Genomic DNA, 23263 nt, shown 5'->3' on the forward strand with positions numbered 1-23263 from the left:
CATGAAGTAAAGTAAAGAGTGGAGGTTGCGTAGATGTCTCCACTTCTGGGAACCCTGTTTTAGTAATGCTACAGAGGCCAGATATACACAACAAAGTGAAACCCTAGTGGGCCAACTTATAATGAGCAGACATGTTCATCCATTCCAGAGCCGGATGGGAAACGTCAGTTTGAATGACGCAGGACTTCTCACCGCAAAACACATATAACACACAGGCATCTTTCCTTCAATTGAATAAAAGGGTATCGTTAGACAGAATTACTGTAGTCTGCTGGCTCTGTGTCACCATGCTGATTCATGTCATGCTGTGTTTGAGACATGCAGGGCATACAGCGGGTTCTACTTTCTCAAGAGGTTTTCTGAGTGGAAACTCAGCAATGGTGGGGGATTGTCTTCATCCTCCACATTTGAAAATTTAGCATTCAGGCAAAAGTTACTGCCTCTCTTGACATATTTATACAAAGACATTTATATGATGGGTTTCGGCATCATAGCTGAAGAATCAAGCATTAAGAATTCTTGATAGCCCCTCTCGAAGTTCATAGATTTCTTATTTTTTTTTAAAGGAATTGTACAAAAGTCTGTATTAAGCATATCAACACTCTCTGTCGCTTGTCTGAAATGCCAAAAAAACACAAGTTAGTTTATTCACATTCAATCTGTCTGGTGATCTGTCAACTTGACAGGGAGGGGAGAGGTAGACTAATAAGTCTATATCTCTTGCTGACCCAGATGTTGCTGTTGACAAATGAATTCACCTCATCTCTTGGTCTACCAGAGAGGTTAAATATAGATCTGTTAGGAGATCACGTCATTTCTTGAACAGGTGGGCATCTGTTCCGGAGAAGACTACAGGACACACGCATTGCTCACTAAAGCGTCGGTGACCTTAAAGCACTCCATAGCAATGTGGCATAGCATGGAATTCTCCATAGCACTGTAGCTATAACTATATCTCTGTGCTTAAAAGGTTGGCATAGAGAAATGAAGCTCATTTGGCAATGCCTATTCCACTGATAATACTGAGGCATTGGAAATGAGCTGTGCAGCTTTAATTGTCCATGATTATGCCTGATTAAATGTCACATGTGTGCAACATCAAGGCACATTAACAAAGGATGTGCTGTATAAGCATCATTTTGAGATCATTACCGGTACATTTTGCAAAATTGTACATTTCTTTTTTCGCTTCAGTAATTGATTTTGCCTTCATCAGTCACACAAATTATGCATCTTTAAGTATTATACAGTATGCTTATGTCTTTGAAGTGTGTAGTCAGAGTAAACTGATGTAGTGATGTATACAGTATCTCTCTTTCTAAAACTGATAGTTCCGGTCCTTGATTGTGATTGGCTGAATCACGTTCGATGCAACAGTATTTATAGCAACAGTTTTAGAAAAGCAATAAGCCACTCGAGTCCACAGATTACGCTGATTCTACAACAGCTAAGAGGGGTTTTACTCCGCTAGCGCTTCGTGCCTAACAACGCCCCTTAGCTGTTGTAGCAGCGTAACCTACGGCCTCTCGGGGCTTATTGCTTAAATATACATGCACAATGCAATGCACATACTGTAAACAGGCAATACCATCTAGTCCCGTCTAGTTATTCCACCTGCCATAGGGAAACAATAGCAGTTGTGCTAGTGCCGCTGTAGTTAATTCATCATGCATGAAAATATTGTGAACAATTTATCTTAACCTTTAAACACTACTGTTCGCGGTCAAAGTGTGTCTGTGTGTGTGTGTGTGTGTTTGTGTGTGTGTGATTGTGAGTGTTTCTGTGTGTGCCTGCATGCATGTGTGTGCGAACATTGGTGGTTCACATGCACAAGTGGCAACATGACAATATGAACTGTGTGTGTGTGTGGGGGGGGTTTCTGTGTGTGTGTGTGTGCATGCATGTGTGTGTGAACATTGGTGGTTCACACACACAAGTGGCAACATGACAACATGAAATGTGTGAGTGGGTGTACATGTGTGTGTATGTGTGTCTGTTTGTGTGTGCGTGTGGGTGTGTGTGCTTCTCTGTGTGTGCATGCATGGAAGTTGTGTGAACATTGGTAGTAAGTTGTAGGAGTGTGTGTAAGGAGATGTCTTTCATCTCCTGTATGAAACTTATACTCTTTTCCATTCATTTCCTATGGTGCTCTTTTTTGACCGTAAACAAAATAAGTGTTTCCAAGTTAAATATATAAATCACTCAAAATCCAAAAAATAATCACAATGAATGTTATGTGTTCAAATGCCTTTTGTGAAGGATATCATAAGGTCTTGAGGCAATTTGATGAAAATGCCATTTTTATGGTACAGGGAATGTGTAAATCGGTAATTTTTGACTGGAACAGTGTTAGAAGGTTAATTGTTTCTATGAGAGTAAATAGTAAATATCAATATTTTCAATCAACACAACTTTCATTAGAATTTACTTCTAATTTCACTATGTGTAGTAAATTATGTTATTATTGTTAACTAACTGCTAATTAGCATTTGTTGAAATTAAATAATGTGCCAGTTCTTCACATTTTGTTTTAATCAATATTCTCCTGTGGAGTTTTGAATTTAAAAAGAAATGCAATGACAAGGAATGGAATACAGCATGGTGACATGGGCCCCCTCCCTTGTTTACAGCTGTTATATTGAATAATTAACATCCCAGGTTACTGTGTGTGTGTGTGTGTGTGTGTGTGTGTGTGTGTGTGTGTGTGTGTGCGCGTGTGCGTGTGTGCGTGTGTGTGTGTGCGCGTGTGTGTGTGTGCGCGTGTGCGTGTGCGTGTGTGTTATAGTGCCTGTTTCAGAACCCTACTGGCAGCACGAGGGGGTCACCAACAGGAGACGCGTATATAATGGCGGCAGCCAGAGAGACGAAAGCCTGGTTCCTTCAGTTGAATAAGGACAGACATCAGTGTGATGTTGACAGCCACTGCACAATCCACTCGGCCACTGGGGACTTCAAGAAGTACAGCTGTGTTGTGAGGCCCTTTCATCCAAATTAGAAGTGGAGAAGAAAGTCTCTCTCTCCACTGGATGTCTCAGCTTGTAAAGGGACATGGGGAGGGAGAAAGAAAGAAAAGAAAAAAACAGAAAATACATTTTGCAAGAGAACGGTGCTCAGGGGAGGGCGTAAAATGAGGAGAGTTGGAGAAGTAGTGCTCAGTTTGGATAGGATGCCTCCGAGGACACTTGTTACGCTTTCAAAGATTTATGTCTTGTTGTTCTATTAAATATAGAACACATGGTGGTAACCACAAGAAAGATAGAAATATTCATATGTCAGTTTAGGAAAATCATGCAAAGGGCTTATTTATTTATGTCCGTTGTGTTCAGCCATAACACTGGATGTGCAGGGAGCACTCCTTTACTCCCAGTGCGACAGAAAATGCAAAGATTTGCAGCCCTTCAAAAATGTTTGTTAAGCCGACTAAATGTCAGAATTCTGAATACATTTATAGAAGTGTGCGGGGCAGTGCAATAACACAGTGACTATTAATATATCTTGTTTTTTTTTTCTTCCTCCATAATGTAACCATTGCTAGGTCTTGTAATACAAGGAGGATGAGAAGCTTAGTAGACTCATGACCTCATGGCTGGGTGAAGGATGTACAGTAGGCTACTCATGTGGAAGGGACAAATAAAAACATCTACATAAAGCACCTAGACGATTCTACAAGTCTGGTGAAAAGGCTGAGCACCGAACATAAAGTAATCATGCACGGTCGATATCAGTTCTCTCCCTGGTTAATGATTATGACCTTGTTCAATAAGGTCTGAAGCACATTGGGGGAAAAAAGGATAGTGACCTTCTGTTTCACAAATTACCTTCGAGGGGCTGGGAGAAGGAGTTAGCCTTCACCCTTGTGTAACCAAGGCCTTTGGGAATGAAACTGCCTAAAAGCAGCAGCTTTTGGCAGGCAAAATGATCACCCCCCTTCCCCGCAGACTAACTGTATACAGTATTAAACTGGGAAAGTGCTGACTTTTGTTATTGAATCGACGTTACAAGCCTCATTTTGCCCAGAGGGATAATGGGTAGTCTGTGTCTTAAGGGAGGGAGTCGCGACTGTTATTCACAGCGCTGAGGGCTCCAGTAAAGCTCTCTCTCTCTCTGCCATTATGGTTAAAAATGCAGAGAAAATCCTCATTCGGGATAATGTGTTCTTTTCCTGCAAGGCGCGCAAGCAAGCAAGTGATTGAATTAAAAAGAAATGCCGTTTCTACCCCAACTCAACATTTTCCATCTGTCTCTTCTCTCATTCACATGACATGATTCATATTTTATGGGGTCTTGGATACTTTGGAACATACCATGAATGCTGTTCCCAAAAATTACAGTCATCAGGAAAAGAAAAAAAGAGAAAGTGTTTTCAATATTTCAGAAGTATATCTCCATTGCCTTGAGACAGCCAAGTGAAAGTACTTCAAGTTCTACCTGAGATTTTTTAAGTAGCATAGATCACTGAAAACCAGTACAAGATGTTGCTTAACCAGTGCATCCCTGACCTACATCCCTGAGCTTTAAAACTTTAAGGAATTTTCCCAGTAGCTTCCTAAATCAAGCTTGTATCCACTTATTGTATTCTAGTAATTGATTAAATAATGAGTTACTAGATGAAAATTATTATGTTAATGAAAACACAGCAATGTTCAAGGCACAGTTCTGTGAGCACCCCTTGAGGACCCCTTGGCACATGCCTCAATCACTATTTAATTTTTTAAGATCATGAAATAAAAAGCATCATTGCATTCAGTTCTGAGGATGAGGAGAGGCTAATTTATTAATCAGGTTTGCTGCAGGGGTTGTATTTTACTCATTTTCAAAATCTCACTGTGTCATTTTGCCTGGGGGGGTGGTGGTGGTGGTGAAGATCAAACTTTTGCATACAACTGTTCTCCATAGAAGACGACTGCTCTCCTTTCTGTGAGCCACAAAATCAGAGCAGCGGACTTCTGGGATTGCTGGAAAAGTCTTAGCTGTGCTGCAAGGCTTAGGCTCTCTACCTGCCTGTCTTTTTTCCCTTCTTGTAGAATGGAACTTATCCACACTAGGTTTGTGTTGCATAGAGGATAGGAAAAAGCTTGGTAGACTGATGACGGCATGGCTGGGTGGAGGCATAGACAAATAAAATCAGGTGCATATAAGCATCTATAGCACTGCGTTTGGAGCATTCTTCTAATCTGGAGACAAGGCTGAATGCTGATACTCTCTTGTCCTTCCACTAAAGATAGGTGATCAAATCTGGTTTCATAATGACAAACTGTATATTTTGGGCAGAGAATAGACTGTGCTTTGTTAATGAAGAACTCAAGCTGCCATGTGGGTGGACCATAGAGAGAGAGGGAGAGCAGGGGAAGAGCAGTTTAGGAGTCTGTAAAGTAACAATAGAAAATGATAATAAAGACTGGCTTCCTCAAATTGAAAATAAATTTCATTTCTGGAGGTCATTTCAGGTGTAATTTTCATCCAATTAAAACAGTCCAGTTCCGTTGCTCTGTGACATATCACTATCCATAATAAAAGTCTGTTGGGCCATTTTCTGACTTGTTTTAAGAGTAAATAATAAAATCCCATGGCTCTTTTATTTTCAAAAGGTTTCATTTCTGTATTTACATTTTGTGCAAAAACATTTAAAGGTTTCAAGGACTTTACATTGTAAGTTAATTTCAAGGCACATACATTGGACAACAACAACATTTTTTGTCATGGAAACAAAAAAGGGTAACTTTGGTTACTGTTTATGTCAGTGACTGAAACATACTATTTATACCATTCCAAGAGTGAAAAGCCACAGTAAAAGCAGCGCCAAAGACTCACACATATTCAATCTGATATCTACTGTACACTCCATCGCTCACATAGATTTCATACAATCAGTCGAGAGAGTTGGAGAAGACAGCTAGGTTTGAAATATTACTTTTGCCCTCCAAGTTTTTTACCGTACTGAAGCTTTTCACTCTCATTACAATTGTGTCAATAGTCATCAACACAAGAACTGCATGGAAAATGGGCAGAAAAAGAGCAAAAAGAACGACACCACAGATAAATAAAAATTGAGCAAAAAAGAACCCCAATATCGTCCTAGATTTTTGTTTGCAGAAGAGGTCAATAGGTGGGATAATAATAAGATTAACAGCGGTCAATTCTAGACATTACAGACATTTATTATCACAGGAAGGCTTCTTTTTACCACTTAAAAATTATGGAGGAGAGTGTAACCCATCTTAAGCCCTCTCAGCTCCAGCCATTTAGCACTTTGCATCAATTGACCCCCAAGTCATTTAGCGTAATTATTCCAATCTGAATCAATGTGCTTTAGGGAGAATTACTCTGAGTCCTGATACAGCAGCAAGCCAACCATAGCCGTTTCTGCGGGGAAATTACACAAGACCAAGTGAGCCAGTTTGCCATTCAAGGACTTTCATTTCATGATGGAAAAATATGGGATAATGTAATGTATGCCAAGTATGCAAAGCAACCATCGAAAATACTATGAGTCATACCTTCTTATTACCATGGATATTCATTTTGTAGAAAGATACAGACATTGTGGTAATCACAACCTTTGTTGTTGCTGCAGTTGTCACATAATTGCCACATACTATGTGTGCTTTCTACATTATAATTCCACCACTGATGACCCTTAACCTACAACATTCAAGCCTCTTAATACTATGTAGAGTCCTTGATATAACCACAGTTGTAAATACTGCTTTGTAGAAAAGGTAAGGCAATGAACACCCTTGCTCACCTTTTACAAGGAAAACATTCTTTCACCCCCCAAAAAAAAATACATTATTCACCCCTGTTTGAAACTGGACCAAGAAAGAAAAAAATATTTGTGTGCACAATCAATTTCCACCCCTTTCTGCTAAACAACTCAGCTTAGCAGTCCAAATACGTCTGAAAATTCGACGCACAAAAGAATGGTGTCCATTACAGATGAATAATGTGAGGATTTTATTTCAATACATGTCCCCTTTCTGAGCAGAAACAGCAGCAGAGGATTTCACACTCTGCACAGGTACTTTTGTCAGAGAGTATGAGGCAGGCCGATGAATTGTTAATGAAGTACATATCAGTTAAAAGCCTTAAAAGAGTACCGTCACACTGGTGTGACGAGAATGTTGAGAAATGAATGTTCTAAAGAATATCTGGGTTCATTGAATTCAACATAGAATTTTAGAACCTTCAATTGTTGCGGAACTTAGAACGTTCAAAAACCTACACCTTTAAGGGTTTTAAAAGCCTTTTCATCCAGAGGCTGCGGTGCGCGTTTGCACAGAGTCCAGGCAGATGAACAGCTAGTCTGGGCTGAGCTCATCTAAAATAGCTTGCGATATACTGTATGTCCGGGAGAGATAACAGAACAAAATGGAAACACTTTGATGACCACAGAAGTGCATTTGGCCCTTTCTTTTACCTGGCATGAACTTTGCAATTAAAAATAGATACCAACAGTTATTTGAAAATCCTGAACATCAGTGAAGATTATACAGCAACACTCCAGGTGCGTTAACACTGGCCTATAGTGGACTTACTAGTCTACCTTTCTGTGGGCAGTCTGACACAATGCCTTTACGTTGAAAAGTCAAGTGTTTGATTAAAGCATAATAATGCACATGAATATTGCTATCACAGAAATCAAAGCTGTGAGAGAAGGCTTGCACTTTCCTCGGTCTAATGTGTAAAGAGGCATGCCTTGACAGTCGCAGAAAGGGTTAACTTTGTCGATTGGTCTTACTTTCTCTCAGCTTGTGATTCGTCTGCCAAGTGAAAATAACGTCTGCATATTTTTTTCCCTTTTTTGGATGAAGGATTATGAAGAGCAGGAGGGGGCTGGGAATTGTAGCCTGTGCATGACTGTGTGGGCATGTGAAAGGAAGCGAGTGTGTGTGTGTGTGTGTGTAAGGGGTGGGGGGCAGGTCTTTGAACTAGGCCCTACGAGGAAAGAAAGTCTTGTCAAAGCAAATAAAATCTGTGAGCAACCGTGTATAATAAAGGTTTTTCTTTGTCAGTGTGCACTTTTAACTATGAACAGCCTCCATTTTAATTGCCCTCATGCGGGGGTCTAAACCACTTTCAAACGAGAGAGCTGCGAACCTGTGCCAGGGTGCTCTATTGTAAAGCAACATTTGTAGTCAGTTTCCATTTCACTGTCAATCTGACCTGATGAGTCATTGAAAAAGCTGTCTTAATAACCATGAAACGTAGACCAACTCAAAGATGGTGCGTGCTTCACAGCGTATCTCTTCAAAACTCTTCATTAACTCCCATTGGAAGGGAAAAAAGAGAGACAAGACAGCTCCAAAAAAAAATGACCTAATTACTTAATGTTCTGAAAATAATTATGATGAGTGAAGCATAAAAGTAGGGGAATCCATAAAATGTAGGTATGTGTGGGCCTTCTGTCAGATTGATTTGTATGGCCAACCACACCAGCCTTGGAGATAATAGTAGCGGAAATCAATTGGTTTAACAATTAACCAACACGTGTAGTGCACTACTAGTTTTAAATGATTTCACATCATAAATGACCTCTAAGCAGTGTGTCATACTCTTAGAATTACTCTTGACGAGGAGTAGTAACGTGCAGCGAGTACGAATGTGAGTATGAAAGAGCATGGCAGAGAGTAGCAGGTTCCCTTGCATCAGGAGAAGAAGGGATTGGATACTAACTATCTGCCTCCTTGGCTGTCCTCTGTATGGGCTGAGGCGTGCTGCCCCCTGGTGGCAGATGTTCAAACACATAGGAAAACACATGGCTGAATAAACAGACGGCCGAGGTAACAAACACCTCTGGCATTTTCCCTACCGCTTTCAGCATTGTTTGCTCGGCCCCTCTGAGACCTGTGGGCTGCTGGGGAAGTGTGCCCTCACACACTCTCTCTGGTGTAACTTCAACAAAAGCTAATTTCCTGAACAACCATGTGCACACGCGCCCATACACACACACACAGACACACACACACACACACACAAGCACACGCACATGCACAGAAACACTTTTGTCCGACGCTTTAGGAAAGTGCACTTTTCAATTCTTTTAAGGAGAAGAGGGAAAAAACTAACACCAGGTCTTATTTTCCATGGTAGGCTAATCAGGGTTGTTTGTGTTTCGCAACCACTGTGTTATCTTAACTACCGTTCTGTGAAGGGGTGGCTGTGTTTTAGCACAGAGGGCATATTTTTGCTTCTGTGGTTAGCAAAGTATCCAAGCTCTCCTAGCGCCCAAGGAGAGACCAGCCCGACAGGATTTCTTGAGTGGAGAAGCCAGCACACCATGATTGTACAATTCATCTGTACTGTCCGTGAGAGCCAAAACCATGTCCATCCCCTCTAGTTAGAAAATCATTTGTAGTTTCATTTTACTAAGAATAAAAAAGATAGCAGAATTCCACATAATTGTCCACAGTATAAATTACATTGTAGACTGAACTTGGAAATATATATTGTACAGTATATTTTACTACACATTTTTTTTTAAACAAACAGTTGTAGCATCCCACTGATAATCATCACGTGTGGCAGAATTCCATGCTGGGAACGTTGCTGCTCTTGCAGTATGCTATGCTGTTGTTACTGAGGTGACAATCTCGGAAGCCGATGCCCCCATTAGGCGTGTAGATGGGCTGGATCCGGAAGTCTCCCTTTAAAAGCTGTTCATTGTTCAAGGACACTATCTGAAAGCTGGTTTCAGTCATCTCCAGGATGGAATTATCCTTTTTGGTCCCTGCCTCACAGTAGTCATCTTTTCTCCGGCCGCGGTTGTATTTCCACTTGGACGACGCCGTCCGGCTTTTCTTGTGCATGTGCCAGCAGAAGAGGCTCAGCAGCGTCACCAGGACGACGAGGACGGCGCCGCCGATGATGCCGGCCAGCAGCAGGGTGGAGCTGCCGTCCTGCTGTGCCGCGGGCTCCGTCTCCGTGGCCTTGCTGAAGGACTTGGTCTTAGCCTCCGAGCAGATAGTGTCCTCGCCCGGCCGGTAGACGTTGAGGGTGTCCAGCACGTAGACGCAGATGCGGTAGTTAGAGCGCGGCTCGAGGTTGGTGAGGGCGAGCTTGCGGCGGTCGCCGGGGACCGTGGTCTCCCGGGTGACGTCGCTCATCAGCGCCTGGCCCATCTTCACCCACGTCACCTTGTAGGCCGTGACGGTGAAGTAGGACGCCCAGCTCACCTCGATGCAGGAGGAGTTGACGATGTGGAAGGAGATCTGTAGGGAGTCCTCGTACGGAGGACGAGGTCCGGGGGGCAGGCCTGGCATGTCTGGCCCTGGGGGGGTTGGCTTGTGAGTTGGGGGGTAGAACATGGTGGAGGTGGGGGACATGGAGGTGGTGGTCTGGGGGGCAGGACGGATGGTGGTGGTTCTCCGAGGTTGGGAGGGGGACGGTGGTGGCTGGGTCGGCCAAGGCTCGAGCTCCGTGCCAGCTGGGCATTGGATGGCATCCAGCGTGAGCTCTCTGATCACCATGCCACGCACCCTCTCCGGGCTCTGGCACGTGAAGCCGCGCACGTTAATGGTGGATGGCAGGGACTTGAGCCACGCAATCACCCATTTGATGGAGCAGTCGCAGTGCCAGAGGTTGCCGCGCACGCTGAGCTGCCGCAGGCTCACCAGGCTGTCGAACACCCCCTGCGGCAGGGACTGCAGCTGGTTGTTGGAGATGTCCAGCCGCTCGAGCCGATGCAGCCCGGCGAACGCCGTCACCGGGATGCTGGTCATCTGGTTCTCCTGGAGGTTGAGCTTGACCAGCGAGACGCCCGGGAGCATGGGCGGCGGCGCGGTGAGCGAGTTCCGCGCCAGCGAGAGCTCGCGGAGGTTCACCAGCTCCTGGAAGGTCCCGACGGCGATGCCCTCGTCGGTCAGCAGGTTGCCGTCGAGCAGCAGCCGCTGCAGGGTGGTGACGTTCTGGAAGGCCTCTTCGGGGATGTCGGCGATGCGGTTCTCGTCCAGACGCAGCTCCTTGAGCTCCACGGGCAGGCCGATGGGCACGCTGCTCAGGTGGTTCTTGGTGAGGAACAGCATCTTGAGGCTGACCGCCTCGCGGAAGGCCCCCTCTTCCACGCCCACCGTGGAGATGGAGTTGTCGTCCAGGTGCAACTCCTCCAGGAAGGGCAGCTGTGCCAGAGCCGCCCGCGAGATGGTCTGGATGTTGTTCTCCTGCAGGTGGAGCATGAGCATGTTCCGCGGCAGGTTGACGGGGAACTCGTCCAGCTGGTTTCCGTACAGAACGACCGTCTCTACCGAGGCCACATTGTGCAGCTCCAGCGGGAAGCCAGCGTTGTTGATCTGGTTGTTGTGCAGGTAGAGGGTCTTGCAGCCCTCCTGCACACCCAAGGGCACCGAGGTCAGGCTCCTCTCGTTGCAGTAAACAAACGTTTTGTCACAGCGGCACTCCACCGGACACGAGGCCACCGGGTAAAACTGCACGTGTAGGCTCAACAACACGGTCAGCCAAAAGCTAAGAAACGAAGGCCAATCCTTATTCCATGGTCCCACCTGAAACTCCATAATGACAGCGACAAAAAGAATGCGCCCACACGCCAAGGCAGGCAAATACCAAACGATGAAGAAACCGCAGTAAAAAAAAAGGAAAAGAGGGATAGTGAAATACTCCACAGAAGAAGCAGTCCTCTGTTAGATTATGCTAATGTGCTGCAGTTCAAGGGGTTAGAACAGGAAGACTAGGGCTATAATCCTGCTATAATGGCTGGTCCTCAGCTCGTGGAGCGGCGGGTCTCATTAGAGGGCAATGGCCCGCCGGCTGGCTCCATCCACGCTTGCTCGCTCTGCTCGGATATCAGGCCCTGCTGGCGGCGGGGTGCATCACATTATGCCCGGGCCCGCTCAGAGGCCAATTTCGAGGGGTGCAGTGCGGCGGGAGCACGCCGCGGTCCTCCGGCCCAGTGGTCACACTCGGATGGGCCCCGGCTGGGGCAGAGTCCCGGGGAGGTGACATTTGGATCCAGGGCACTGTTTCAACAAAGGAGAGAGTAGAGGAAGATAAGTGTTATTTTCACTTTTTTTTCCCTTCATTTTTTTTCCACAAATGGTGGCGAGCGTTTCAGGAACAGCTCAATTCTTTGTGCTTTATATTTCTATATCTGCTTTCTCCTTCCTGGCACACACATTGGCTCTTGGTTGTATCTTATTCTCTCAGTTTCACTCATTCTCTCTCTCTCTCACTCCTACTCTATCACAGAGAACTTCTCTCTTTTACTGTGCACACACACACACACACACACAGGTTTACACACTTAATCTATTACTCACTTTTCAACATACATAAACACAAAGACACACAAGCACAAACATTCACACTCAGAGAGACGGTGTGAGAGAGCGGGGTTGAATCAGATAACCTCATCCTTTCATCTGCCCTTAATTTTTCATATCCGTACACAGACACAGGCAGACAGACAGACAGGCAAGTTCACTGGCTCTCATTTTGTTTCTCACCTTTCAACTCATGCATTCCAACCAATATTCTACCCTTACATCATTCTGTTCAGTCTCTTTGGTTTCACACACACACACACACACACACACACACACACACACACACACACACACACACACACACACACACACACACACACACAATACACAATTCACATAAGCCCTTTTTAAATTTGTGAGGAAACATTAAATATTCAGATCAGTGAGAGCTCCTTCACATCCGTTGTAACTATAATAAAGAGGCCTTTCATTACAGTTACCAGTCAACAGACAGCATATTACAGCACATTTTATCCAGAGGCAGACCGAGTCTGCAGCAGCGAGAACAAAACAGCTAGCGACGATGCATTTAAACTGTGACATTTCACTAACATGGAAATGAGCTTTTAAGGAACCACAAAATGAGATTGCAAAAGGTCTTGGAAAAAGATGGCTAGTATCAAGTGTGGGGAAAAGGTTCTTTTAGTGAAGTGACAAACAAACACTTGCTTATGGGAAACAGAAGCAGCACTTTGCTGTGACTAGTATTGAGTGTATTGCTCTGCTGGGATGCTATGGACCGAGAGCATAATACAAACTAATGCTAAAATCAAATGAGGAAAACAGAGGGCAAAGGGGTAGGTGGTTGTAGGAGGTTGGGTGGAGGGCTATCTACAGACCACCGTGTGACAAACACTGCCTGTCAAATGAAATGGGATTGGAGAATAATTTAGGCCCTCCACCTGCTATAAATGATCGATATAAGCTATTTTTCTCAGCATGGGGGTTTTCGACTGAGCACAAGGCCATGGGATTACGCCAGACATGAGATTCACTGTTAGTTTATTACCCATCACACTCCCAGATGATTGAAATATATTGCTTGTCTTTAAGTGTGCAATTGATCCACTGCACCACAGTTTTATTTCAGCCATTAAGTATGTTATATAAAACCATCATTGGTTTGGATAAAGCACAAAAGCCGAGTAATATGCTTAAACAGTGTGTGTAGACCAGAATTATTGACACTGAATCCCAATCATTTGTCTATCTGAAAGGTGTTACTAATATTAGACCTGAAGTTGTTACATCATGGGCCAAAGACATAGGACTTTTATCAATGATATCAGCATGCAGCTGGGAACACCAGCATTAAACACAGGTGAATAAAGGCTGTCAAGATGGGTTGTGCCAAACAGACACAACATGCACAGATCATATCTTCGGTATATTTATACAGGTTTTGGGTCAGAAAACACCAAAGTTACTTGACACACAGTTTTGTGGACATAATAGTAAAGTGCATGGTTTGGTTAGAATAATTCATGCAATGTCAAACTAAAAATTGAGAGAGGCCACTGCCACTGTACGAAATGAACCTATTTAACTTGATGTATGCGCGACTGCATTTGACCCGAAATGAGCAAATTATCCAAGACTGCGGAACAATTGGATTAAAAGTAGATTTCGTATTAAGAGGCCATTAAAACTTTATGAAAGACATTTTGACGCGTTGAAATGGTGACCAGGTGAGCTCAAAAAGCTGCCGTTGCAGGGTTCATTTGAATGCATTTTTTACAAAGAGGGATTGTGCGCTGTGCTGTGCATTGACATTGCGAGCACACGTAGAGACTGGTACTCCCCACTGAAGAGAAAACGCTTTGTAACGCATTGATATAACAGGACAGAAAATCCCAAAAAATATACTTCGAAATATTTAAACATATATTTAAAAAAAAATACCCGTTTGTGAGTTTCGCCAACAGTCTTGATATTCTTTGACAATTCCAATCTATCAAGGACCCCATGTTTAATGGAAGCACTATATTTATCCAATACATAGCCAATACATATACATATATATATATATATATATATATATATATATATATATATATATATATCCATCACAATACATATATATATATATATATATATATATATATATATATATATATATATATATATATATATATATATATCCATCTGCTTAGTCCAGTTATTTGCTGCTACAAGAAGATGAAGAGCGTATCTATATTTGCCTGTATAAACTAAAACTTTGGTTATCGTTCGCATTTATCTCTGTAACCTTTATAACTGTTCAACGGTAGTAGCGTAGACGCAGCTCTCCAACGACCATTTCGCCTCCGGTAGCCTACCTTAGTAAAAGTGATGATATCCGTATCCATTGTATATCCCGCAAACAAACACTTTCCCCTTTTCCCTTTTGTCCTTCATACAAACATGGCATTGGTTAGGATGCAATGATCCATCATAACAACGCAGTACAGTTTCAACGAGTCAGTTCCCATCTCCGCTCCAGCCGCTATTTCATCGGACAGCATACTGACTCCGTCCGGGGAGTGCTCTGTCCGCACTTCTCAATCTGCCGCGGTGGCTGTCTCAGTTTCTCACCCTACGGCTCAGCTCCGCGCCCTCTTCAAAAGCCTAAATGTTGCATTAGGAAGAAGAAAGCAGACTAAACTCGAGACATTGACTTTCCCAGTTCGCGTATCCCGACACTGTACGTGCGCACTCGCCAAATCTGCTGCCAAGTACCCGAATCATGACGGATAATATCCAAGTCTTTCAATAAAAATTGAATTCACTTCACTGCGAAAACATTTGTGATATATATATATATATATTCACAGCGATGGACGGAGTAGACAAGTATCTATTGAGTGCTCACCTCTCACTTCTATCTCATGTTCCCTTTCGTTCGCTCTCTCGGTTCTTGATTCTTCCTGCTCTGTCCCTCCTACCCTGAGTAAAGAATGGCTTCGCCAGAGATCAAGAACAGCAGTACTGACACGTAGTTCCTCCCCATCTCACATCTACTTTACAGCGTATGTAAACGCAGACTTTTCGAGTTTGTGTTGATTCATTTTCCTTGATTATTTATCATTTTAGCCTATTTTTTAGGTGTTGGCCGGCACTATAATTCTAGTTCTGTAAAACCTGAGTGTGAACACTGATTTACACTGATGGAAAGATGTGGGCGTAGGGCGACATTGTACAAGTGCATAATTATTTGATAGCATATAGCTTAGGGCCATTTATCCCTACAGTTCAAACACGTTTTTAAAGGAATTACGGTTCTCATACTAGTCATTGAACGAAATTATATTGTCCTTTTTAACTCTCCGTCACAACCAACCTTGATAACACACTGTTGTGGGAAAACTTTCCACTCATGTAACATTGTAGGTTATTTCCTTTGCGCGTGTTTGTGACGTTCTCCGTCTTCACCACGGCGAGATGAGACGCCCAGAGAGGCTACATTTAATGTCAACATAAGTGATTTCGCACCACTTGTTCCAGTCACTGTATGGAATATAGGCTACTGAATCAGCATCTCTCTCTCCTCTCTTGCTTATGCAGACACGGGCACATTGGGTGTCAGCACTGCACACTGATGAGGCCATCCGCACATAATCATGTATTTTAAAGATATCGGTTACAGATACTGGCACACACACACACACACACACACAGAGAGAGAGAGAGAGAGAGAGAGAGAGAGAGCAAATAAGATTTCTGCAACTGACATTCTGGCCGTTTGCACAAACCAGGATGATGTGTTACCTCTTGCGCTCAAAATCTCTCCTGGCGCTTTGTATTGATGCTGTGGTACGCCAAATTGTAATTATATTTGTACAGGACCCTGTCAGCTCTCATGGGGCGAACTGTTGGGCTTTTCTATCAGCTCACCTTTCATGCTGTATGCACAGTGAGCTGAATCCATCGCCGCTCTGTTTCTCTCTCTCTGTCTCTGCCTTAGCCACTGTTTCAGCGTAGCCTAGGTTATGAACCCGTGCCGGGGGATGGCACAATGTTTACTTCAGCACTTTTAATTACAGCTATGCGCGCGCAGCGGTGGCACATATCTGGTTGGCATGTGACGAACAGCGAGTGGACGGCTTAACGGATGGCCTGCGGCGGAAAAAAATGCCACACGCTGATTACGGGCCTGTGTGATTGGCCGATCAATTTGCAATCATTAGCCGCGGATGACAGAAAAGGACGCGGAGATCTTCAAACGCCACGCATTCAGATCAGTCTTCCTACCCTGCTGCCCGGCGGTAAACAAATTGGACAGGGGTCACACGAGTAAAGTCTCTCTAGCCGTCCTCACTCAAGCCTGTACTTATACTGTGCTCCATGGTATCAACTTTCTCAGAGCCGTTTTTGTGACTTTCTCTGTGCCTTTCATGTTTAATTTTATGTGCCAAATACCAACGATTGACTGCTTCGTCCTCCCCAGTCCACAAAATTTAATTTCTACATAAATCCAGCTGCCATACACACTATGAATTATATATTGGACACATGAAATATGCTGAGGAAATAACCCATTTTTACTTTTTACCCCTCCCACTCTATGGGGAATTGAGAAACAGTCAGAAGTGTAACTGCCGACCAGTAATACTTTAAATAAATACTTCACAACATTTGAACATTTTCTCATTGCTTCACAAAGCCTTTTTTTGCCCGTCAGCCCTGATTTTATGGCCACACTATACACAGAGCTCTTTTTTTTTTACTACAGTTCCCCCTTTTATTTCGGTCGGGGGTTTGAGCAGCCACCCCTCATGCAGAGGATATTCATTTTCTGTGAAGAAAGGTATTGTTCTGATCATGGCTCCCACCCCTTGAGTTAATCCCCCATCCCTTATTTGCCATGTGAATCATGTTTACCAGGCTGGTGGGGCACCTGGTTAAAATGTGGGAAACGGACGACTTGAGGCCAGATTAAAGTCCACTCTAACAGCACCCCCTACCCCTCCCCCCCTCCACTCCACCAACACACACTCGCTATCACACACACACACACATTCACATTCATGCACAGCATAAGCACAAAGATGCACACTCACACACACACACACACCCACACACACACACAGAGTGTGTGAGAGAGAGAGAGAGAGAGAGAGAGAGAGAGAGAGAGAGACAGACAGACACACACACCACCCTCAGGGACACAGTGGCATTAGGGCTGTTCAAAGAGGAAAATGCAGGGCTACCTTCATCATTTTTATTGCTGTGTCTCTCCCTGAAGATATAGCTGTCGATCCCAGAGGACATCATTACTTTGCGCATCTCTCTCTGTCCACACGTCCACATCTGCATGTCATGTGCAAGACCCGACTGCAAAGCCTCTCTTGGTGTGGCGTTTGAAGCCTCCACTAAGACTACCACTGTGATGGACCATAGAGATGAAATATGTGATGATGATGAGGATGATGATAAGTTTAGCATTCATTCTTCACTTGATTAGATCAGACCACTGGAAAATCGCATATAGTTCAATCATTAGCCGTGGTCTGCCAAGAAAAACACCACTTTAATCACTTGGCCCGATCCTCTTCAAAAACCTTAAATCATTGACGTTTCAGTTAAGATATTTAAAACGGTCTGTGTGCGAGGATGAGAGCTCTAAATTGTTACAGTGTGGCTTGTGTGGATCTTATCTTATCTTATCTGACCTCGTTTGCACCATATTTTTCCATTCAGCAGGTTTCAAACAAATCCATGTTATTGTCATATTGTTTGTTACAATAGACCCCCATAGCAGACATTTTAGAAAGGAGGGAAAAAAACAGTCAAGGTGGTTTCTGGTGGCATCTCTGGTCTTTCCTGACACTAACAACACACACCATCAACACATCCACTCAGGGTGTTAAACACTTGTCCATTAAGGCTCATAAAATACATAATCCGGGGCACCTTGTGGTTTACACTAAAACAATAAACCGGTGTTTTAAACTGTAGCTGAGAGGCCACATTATATTGGTCTCCTGGTCATTTAATTAGAACCGCTCTCCACTCATGTAGTGCTTGAGTTATGGATGAAAATAAATGTTCGGCCGGCAATGGATGCCGCCTTGTTCGTCCGTCAAGCTGTAAAAACAGTGAGTGACAACAAATGAGGCCTTGTTTTTCTGTGGCTGGAGAGGAAGAGAGAGAGAGAGAGAGAGAGAGAGAGAGAGAGAGAGAGAGGGACAGAAGGGAGGATGAGGAGAGAGGGGTCAGAGAGTCACTCAGAGGATGGGCCTTATCCAGTCTCCAATCCTCCAGGCATTTCTTGCGTTTGAAGTCACATCTGCTGTGAATTTCGACCCCCCACACACCCACCCACCCACAGCCGTCACCCCACCTCCTCCACCTCCCCTCCTCGGGCTGAGCAGAGAGGAAGTCTTAGTCTGGGGCTGGGGTGTGTGTGTACACGTGTGTGTGTGTGTGTGTGTACATTTGTGTGTGTGTCTCTTGGGCTTCCCCGGGGTGGCTACCCACCCAGCAGCTGAGTCAGGGTCTGGTTCTGGCTCACCTCAGGCCCAGGTCCGGGTATGGGCGGATTATGAACTTTCGGGCCCCTGGGCCCAGATGTATTAAGGGCCCCCCACTTATTGTCGTACAGTATATGTGGGAGGGGGGGTTTGGGGGTCCTCCCCCAAATTTTTTTTAATTTGTTTGATGTGATTTCCTGTATTCTGGTGCATTTTGGGGATGGCCAATACTTAATTCAATCAGATTCATAGCCTCCATCCTGATTTGTTGATATTGAGGCAATGATTCCATGCAAAGGCTTGGGCTTCAGGGTCCCCTGACCCCTTGGGCCCCTGGGCCTGGGCCCGGTAGGCCCGTGCAGTAATCCATCCCTGTGTCCGGGCTGCGAGTTGACCAGCCGCTCTCTGAGAACAGCAAAACCCTGACTCACTAGCCAACTCGGCACGCGGTCGCAGTGCCAAATCCGCGGCTCAGATGGAGGGAGACGGCCGGCGCCTGGGCGGACAATCTCCACGTGACCCGGCGCCACGGCTCGGACTGCTGAGGTGCTGACATCAGAGGTGGGCAACGAGGCCGCGTTCTTGCTTTCATTAAAGGCCAATTAGCTGTGATGATTATGGAAGGTGTTGCAGAAACTGCAGCACTCAATACTCATCACAGGTGAGCAGTCACCCACCTCCCCCTCTTGCCCGCTACAGTGACACACACACACACACACACACACACACACACACACACACACACACACACACACACACACACACACACACACACACACACACACACACAGACACACACTCTATCTCCCTCTCACACATACGGATGCTTTCTTCCTCGCTCTCTCTTACTCTCTCTCTCTCTCGGATCACTTTCTCACACACACACACACACACACACACAGACACACCCTAAATTGTCCTACCGCTTCCTCTATACAGCAAAAAAAGATCATTCTCTAGCTGCTGTCCCCTGTGAGTAGAGGTATACAATTATTGGACTCCTCTCTCTTGCTACCTTTGTTTTGAATAGATTTATTGTATCACCAAGCCTGTTATCAAAAACGTCCCCTACATCTTTGAAATCGCACAAAGCCACTTTTAATTTGACCTTGGCCCCATGAATCAACTTTAACATATTCATCCTTTGACATCTGAAAGAATTTAATTTCTGTGAATCCTACTGCGGGTAACATTGTGTAGGCAAAGGCATGAATTATTAATGCCTATAAATACTGCATTAGTAAAAATAATTAGCCATGCCACGAAAGACTTTACATTGTTATATTTGTTATTTAACATTAAAATGCAATTGATGAATTGGGGGGGGGGGGGGGGACTTGGCTTAAGGTGTCAAGTATGTAGGGCCCCTCCGTATATTATGCAGAATAAATTACCTTTGAGCATAATATACAAGGCTGGTACTCACTGCTGGCTCCTCAGATTTTTCAGCAGCATAGTGTAGTAACAGCATGCTGTGCCAAGCGCCACAGCTAAGTTTATGGATCATTAATTAATCCTATCAATGGCATGTCAACCCACCACTTTAAAATCAACATCTGCTTCATTGATGCGTGGTAAGGCAAAATGGTGCGCGCCAGGGTTTAGGAAAATTAACACAAAGCTGTTGCATCTATTTAAGAAGTTTGATCATTTGTATGGCCAGAATCTCTGAATACATAAACCTAACATAGACTAAATTATACACAGAGCCTTGTTGCGTCGCCATCAAGCCTCCTTGTTAAGCTTGTCTTGCCGGCTCTAATTTGAATCCAGAATGTGTGTGTGTGTGGACGCCTTTTTGCTGGTGTGAACGGATTAGCGCTGTCATGTGAAATTCCCAAATGCTTGGACAGTGCACTAGGTTGTAGTTTTCATACCAAAAGCTCCAGAGGATTAAGCACTTTCTCAGAGTGTCTGTTCCTTGAGTATCTGTAATCTTGGAACCATCCAGCTGGTTTCTTTTAACATACATTCTGTACAGTGTTCTCCCACAATTGCTTTAACATGGCACCAGTTAACCTACTCTACCAGAGAGGGACACTCATTTCAATATCAACTTTCTGCTACCTCTGGGTAAAAAAAGTACAGTAGAATCCATGTCATATTCCAAATATTACTGACTCAATAAAGATATGTAGGTTTTACAAATGAGGAGATTACTTATTTAATTTCTATTTTATTCTTAGTAGTGTTGCTTTTTACCTCAGCCATACATACTAATCGGTACCCACGGCTATGGCTAATTTAATGCTCTTGTTACTTTGGCTTTATCTTGTTTCCTCCTGATCCGATTTCTCCTGATAATTAAGTTAGCATTGCGCTATAAAGCAACTCTCCAAGTTTTTTTTACTTACTAACTTTCTTCCTTTTCTTTCTGTCTTTCTTTTTTTTTATCAGGCGTCACTATCTCCCCCACTCCAATAAGAAATGTAAGAGCGATCTGCAAATCACATTTTTCCCCCATATGGCTTCTCTCAGGCAATAACCCCAATATTACAATCTGCAGTTCCATCTGGTCAGTGTGGTTTAGCATTTACTATTTCGCCCATCTCAACTTCCATAGACTGCCACAGATAGTCCACACACACACACACACACACGCACACGCGCACGCACGCACGCACAGAGAGTTTGAAAAACAAGGCTGGCGCTAAAGACTCATCAGGGAAATCACAATCACAGCATTACCCGTGAGTGGCTGTGAGACAGATATCTTGGCTTCTTTCAGAATGCTTGGGATGTTGCAGGGTTTGTGTTTCGCCCGAGTTTTTCCTCCACAGAGAGTAAGAGAGAGTAGAAAAGAGCAAGAAATGATGAGAGGGAGAAATGATGAGAGAGAGTGAAAGAGGGAGTAAGACAGAGAGAGAGAGAGAGTAGGCATGCGGTGAGCGATGGTGTAAAAGTCTATTGATCAGAGAGATCGCTTTGGCCTCTTCTACCTCTGAAGCCCAGTGTCTTTGACCATCACTCTCTTTTCTTATCTCTTCTCCTCCCTCTCTCTCTCTTTCTCCCTCCCTCCTGCACTCTCTCCATCCCTCTTCCTTTCTCTCTCTCTCTCTCTCTCTCCTCTTTTTCTTTTTCAGGTGGCACAGGGCCGAAAGCTCGCGCCTGCCGCCCTGCCCAGATTAATTGAAGCATAGCGCTGCAAATGAATCACATATGGCTAATATCCCTCCACTCAGACTCACAGGGTGAGGCCAAAAATTACCTATTTTCTGTCAGGAACCGGCTTTATGATAGTACACCATTTCTGCCAACACACCTACCCACCTCCTCACCCACCAACTCACCCTTCCTACAGAAACAAAAAAAAAATGAAAGAATAGGACTCAAGGTCAGCCCATGGCCAGAGCCTTTTGTATAATTCATGCTATTCTTTCTTTTTCGCCCTCTCCATTTCTCAAGCTCTCACACCCCTCCCCTTCCACCACCACCACCCTTGCTCACAGGTCAGTGCGTGGTGGGTCCGATTAATTACAGTGTTCTGAGGGAGGGGGGCGAGGGGGACGGGGGTGTGGGGGGTGTGGGGGGTGTGCAGAGAATGCCGGCACATCTGTCCAGTACCTGCCATTGCCACAGGATTAAGAGATCACGGGTTCACAGCCTTGCCTCTCCGTTCATTAGTCACACAAACTCTTCCCGGCAGGCCGCGAGACAGCCAGCATTAGAGCCGAGGCCTTGGATCTGTACCATCGGTGCTTAGCCCACAGAAGCTCCTGTGCTGTGTAGCAGAAGGGACAGATGAGATATGCAAAAGAGAAAAACAAATGTGTACATCAAATGCTTAGCTACCCCCTTGGGTGACACACACTCTGAAGCAGGAAGAATTAGCAATGAGATCTTGAATCTGTTCCATTAGAGTACATACTATAGATGCTTATGTGTCATATTGCATAGGGGATAGATGGGATGAGTAAAGATGGATGCCTGAAGAGATCAGACAGTACTGTATACACCTAATATATGGTGAGACTGAAAAGCTATGGCTTCTCATTCTGCCATTAGAGGTCCATTTTCACATTCAGCCAGATGTGGAGGCAGCTGTATATTTTAACAAAATAAAACAGAAGGAAACAGAGCTCCTCCATAATTCAAACCTAAGGCTGTAATAACTCTTTAATATCCCCTGAACTGCACCCATGTTTCTGTACTTTGTAGCGTTGTGTTCTTACAACCCTGCACCACCCTGTAGACACTCTCCCCTGCCGATGACAGTGATTTTTCCCTGCGAGACACGACATGCGCCATCCAATGGAGGTGCGGTCCAACAGGATTTGATTTGCGATGATTCGCCGCGTGGGATTGCTTCATCTGAATCTCACCCAAGCTGGCAGATGACTTGAGAGAGACATTGGCTCGCACTGCCGATCGCGCAAGGGCTCACTGCACATTTGCCTCCAGTCCCCCCCTCCCCACCACCCACTCTCCACTCGCCTCCCCCTGTATCTTCTGTCAGATCAACGGCGCTCATTATTTTGGCATGAGCTCTGATTGCTCGGTCACATATGCTTTTGCTAGATTCATTGGTCCTGATAT

At 44.4% G+C, this 23263-nt stretch overlaps 1 protein-coding gene across 3 annotated transcripts in view; it reads right to left on the reverse strand.

The window, feature by feature from the left end:
• Window positions 1-6930: 6930 nt before the first annotated feature.
• The window catches only part of flrt2 (fibronectin leucine rich transmembrane protein 2), a 32270-nt gene continuing 15937 nt past the window's right edge, over window positions 6931-23263 (reverse strand). Inside the window, exons 1-3 of one of the 3 annotated variants that reach the window (XM_048250830.1) lie at window positions 15127-15191; window positions 14594-14882; window positions 6931-11969 (exon numbers count right to left, since the gene is read on the reverse strand). In XM_048250830.1, coding sequence (XP_048106787.1) covers window positions 9513-11507 — 1995 coding nt within the window. In that variant the 5' untranslated portion in view covers window positions 11508-11969; window positions 14594-14882; window positions 15127-15191 and the 3' untranslated portion in view covers window positions 6931-9512. Of the gene's footprint in view, window positions 11970-14593; window positions 14883-15126; window positions 15200-23263 lie in introns of those variants that run through there. The other 2 variants (XM_048250833.1, XM_048250831.1) reach the window with 2 other exon arrangements.

This window comes from Alosa alosa, chromosome 8 (assembly GCF_017589495.1).
Source record: "Alosa alosa isolate M-15738 ecotype Scorff River chromosome 8, AALO_Geno_1.1, whole genome shotgun sequence".
Taxonomy (NCBI): Eukaryota; Metazoa; Chordata; class Actinopteri; order Clupeiformes; family Clupeidae; genus Alosa; species Alosa alosa.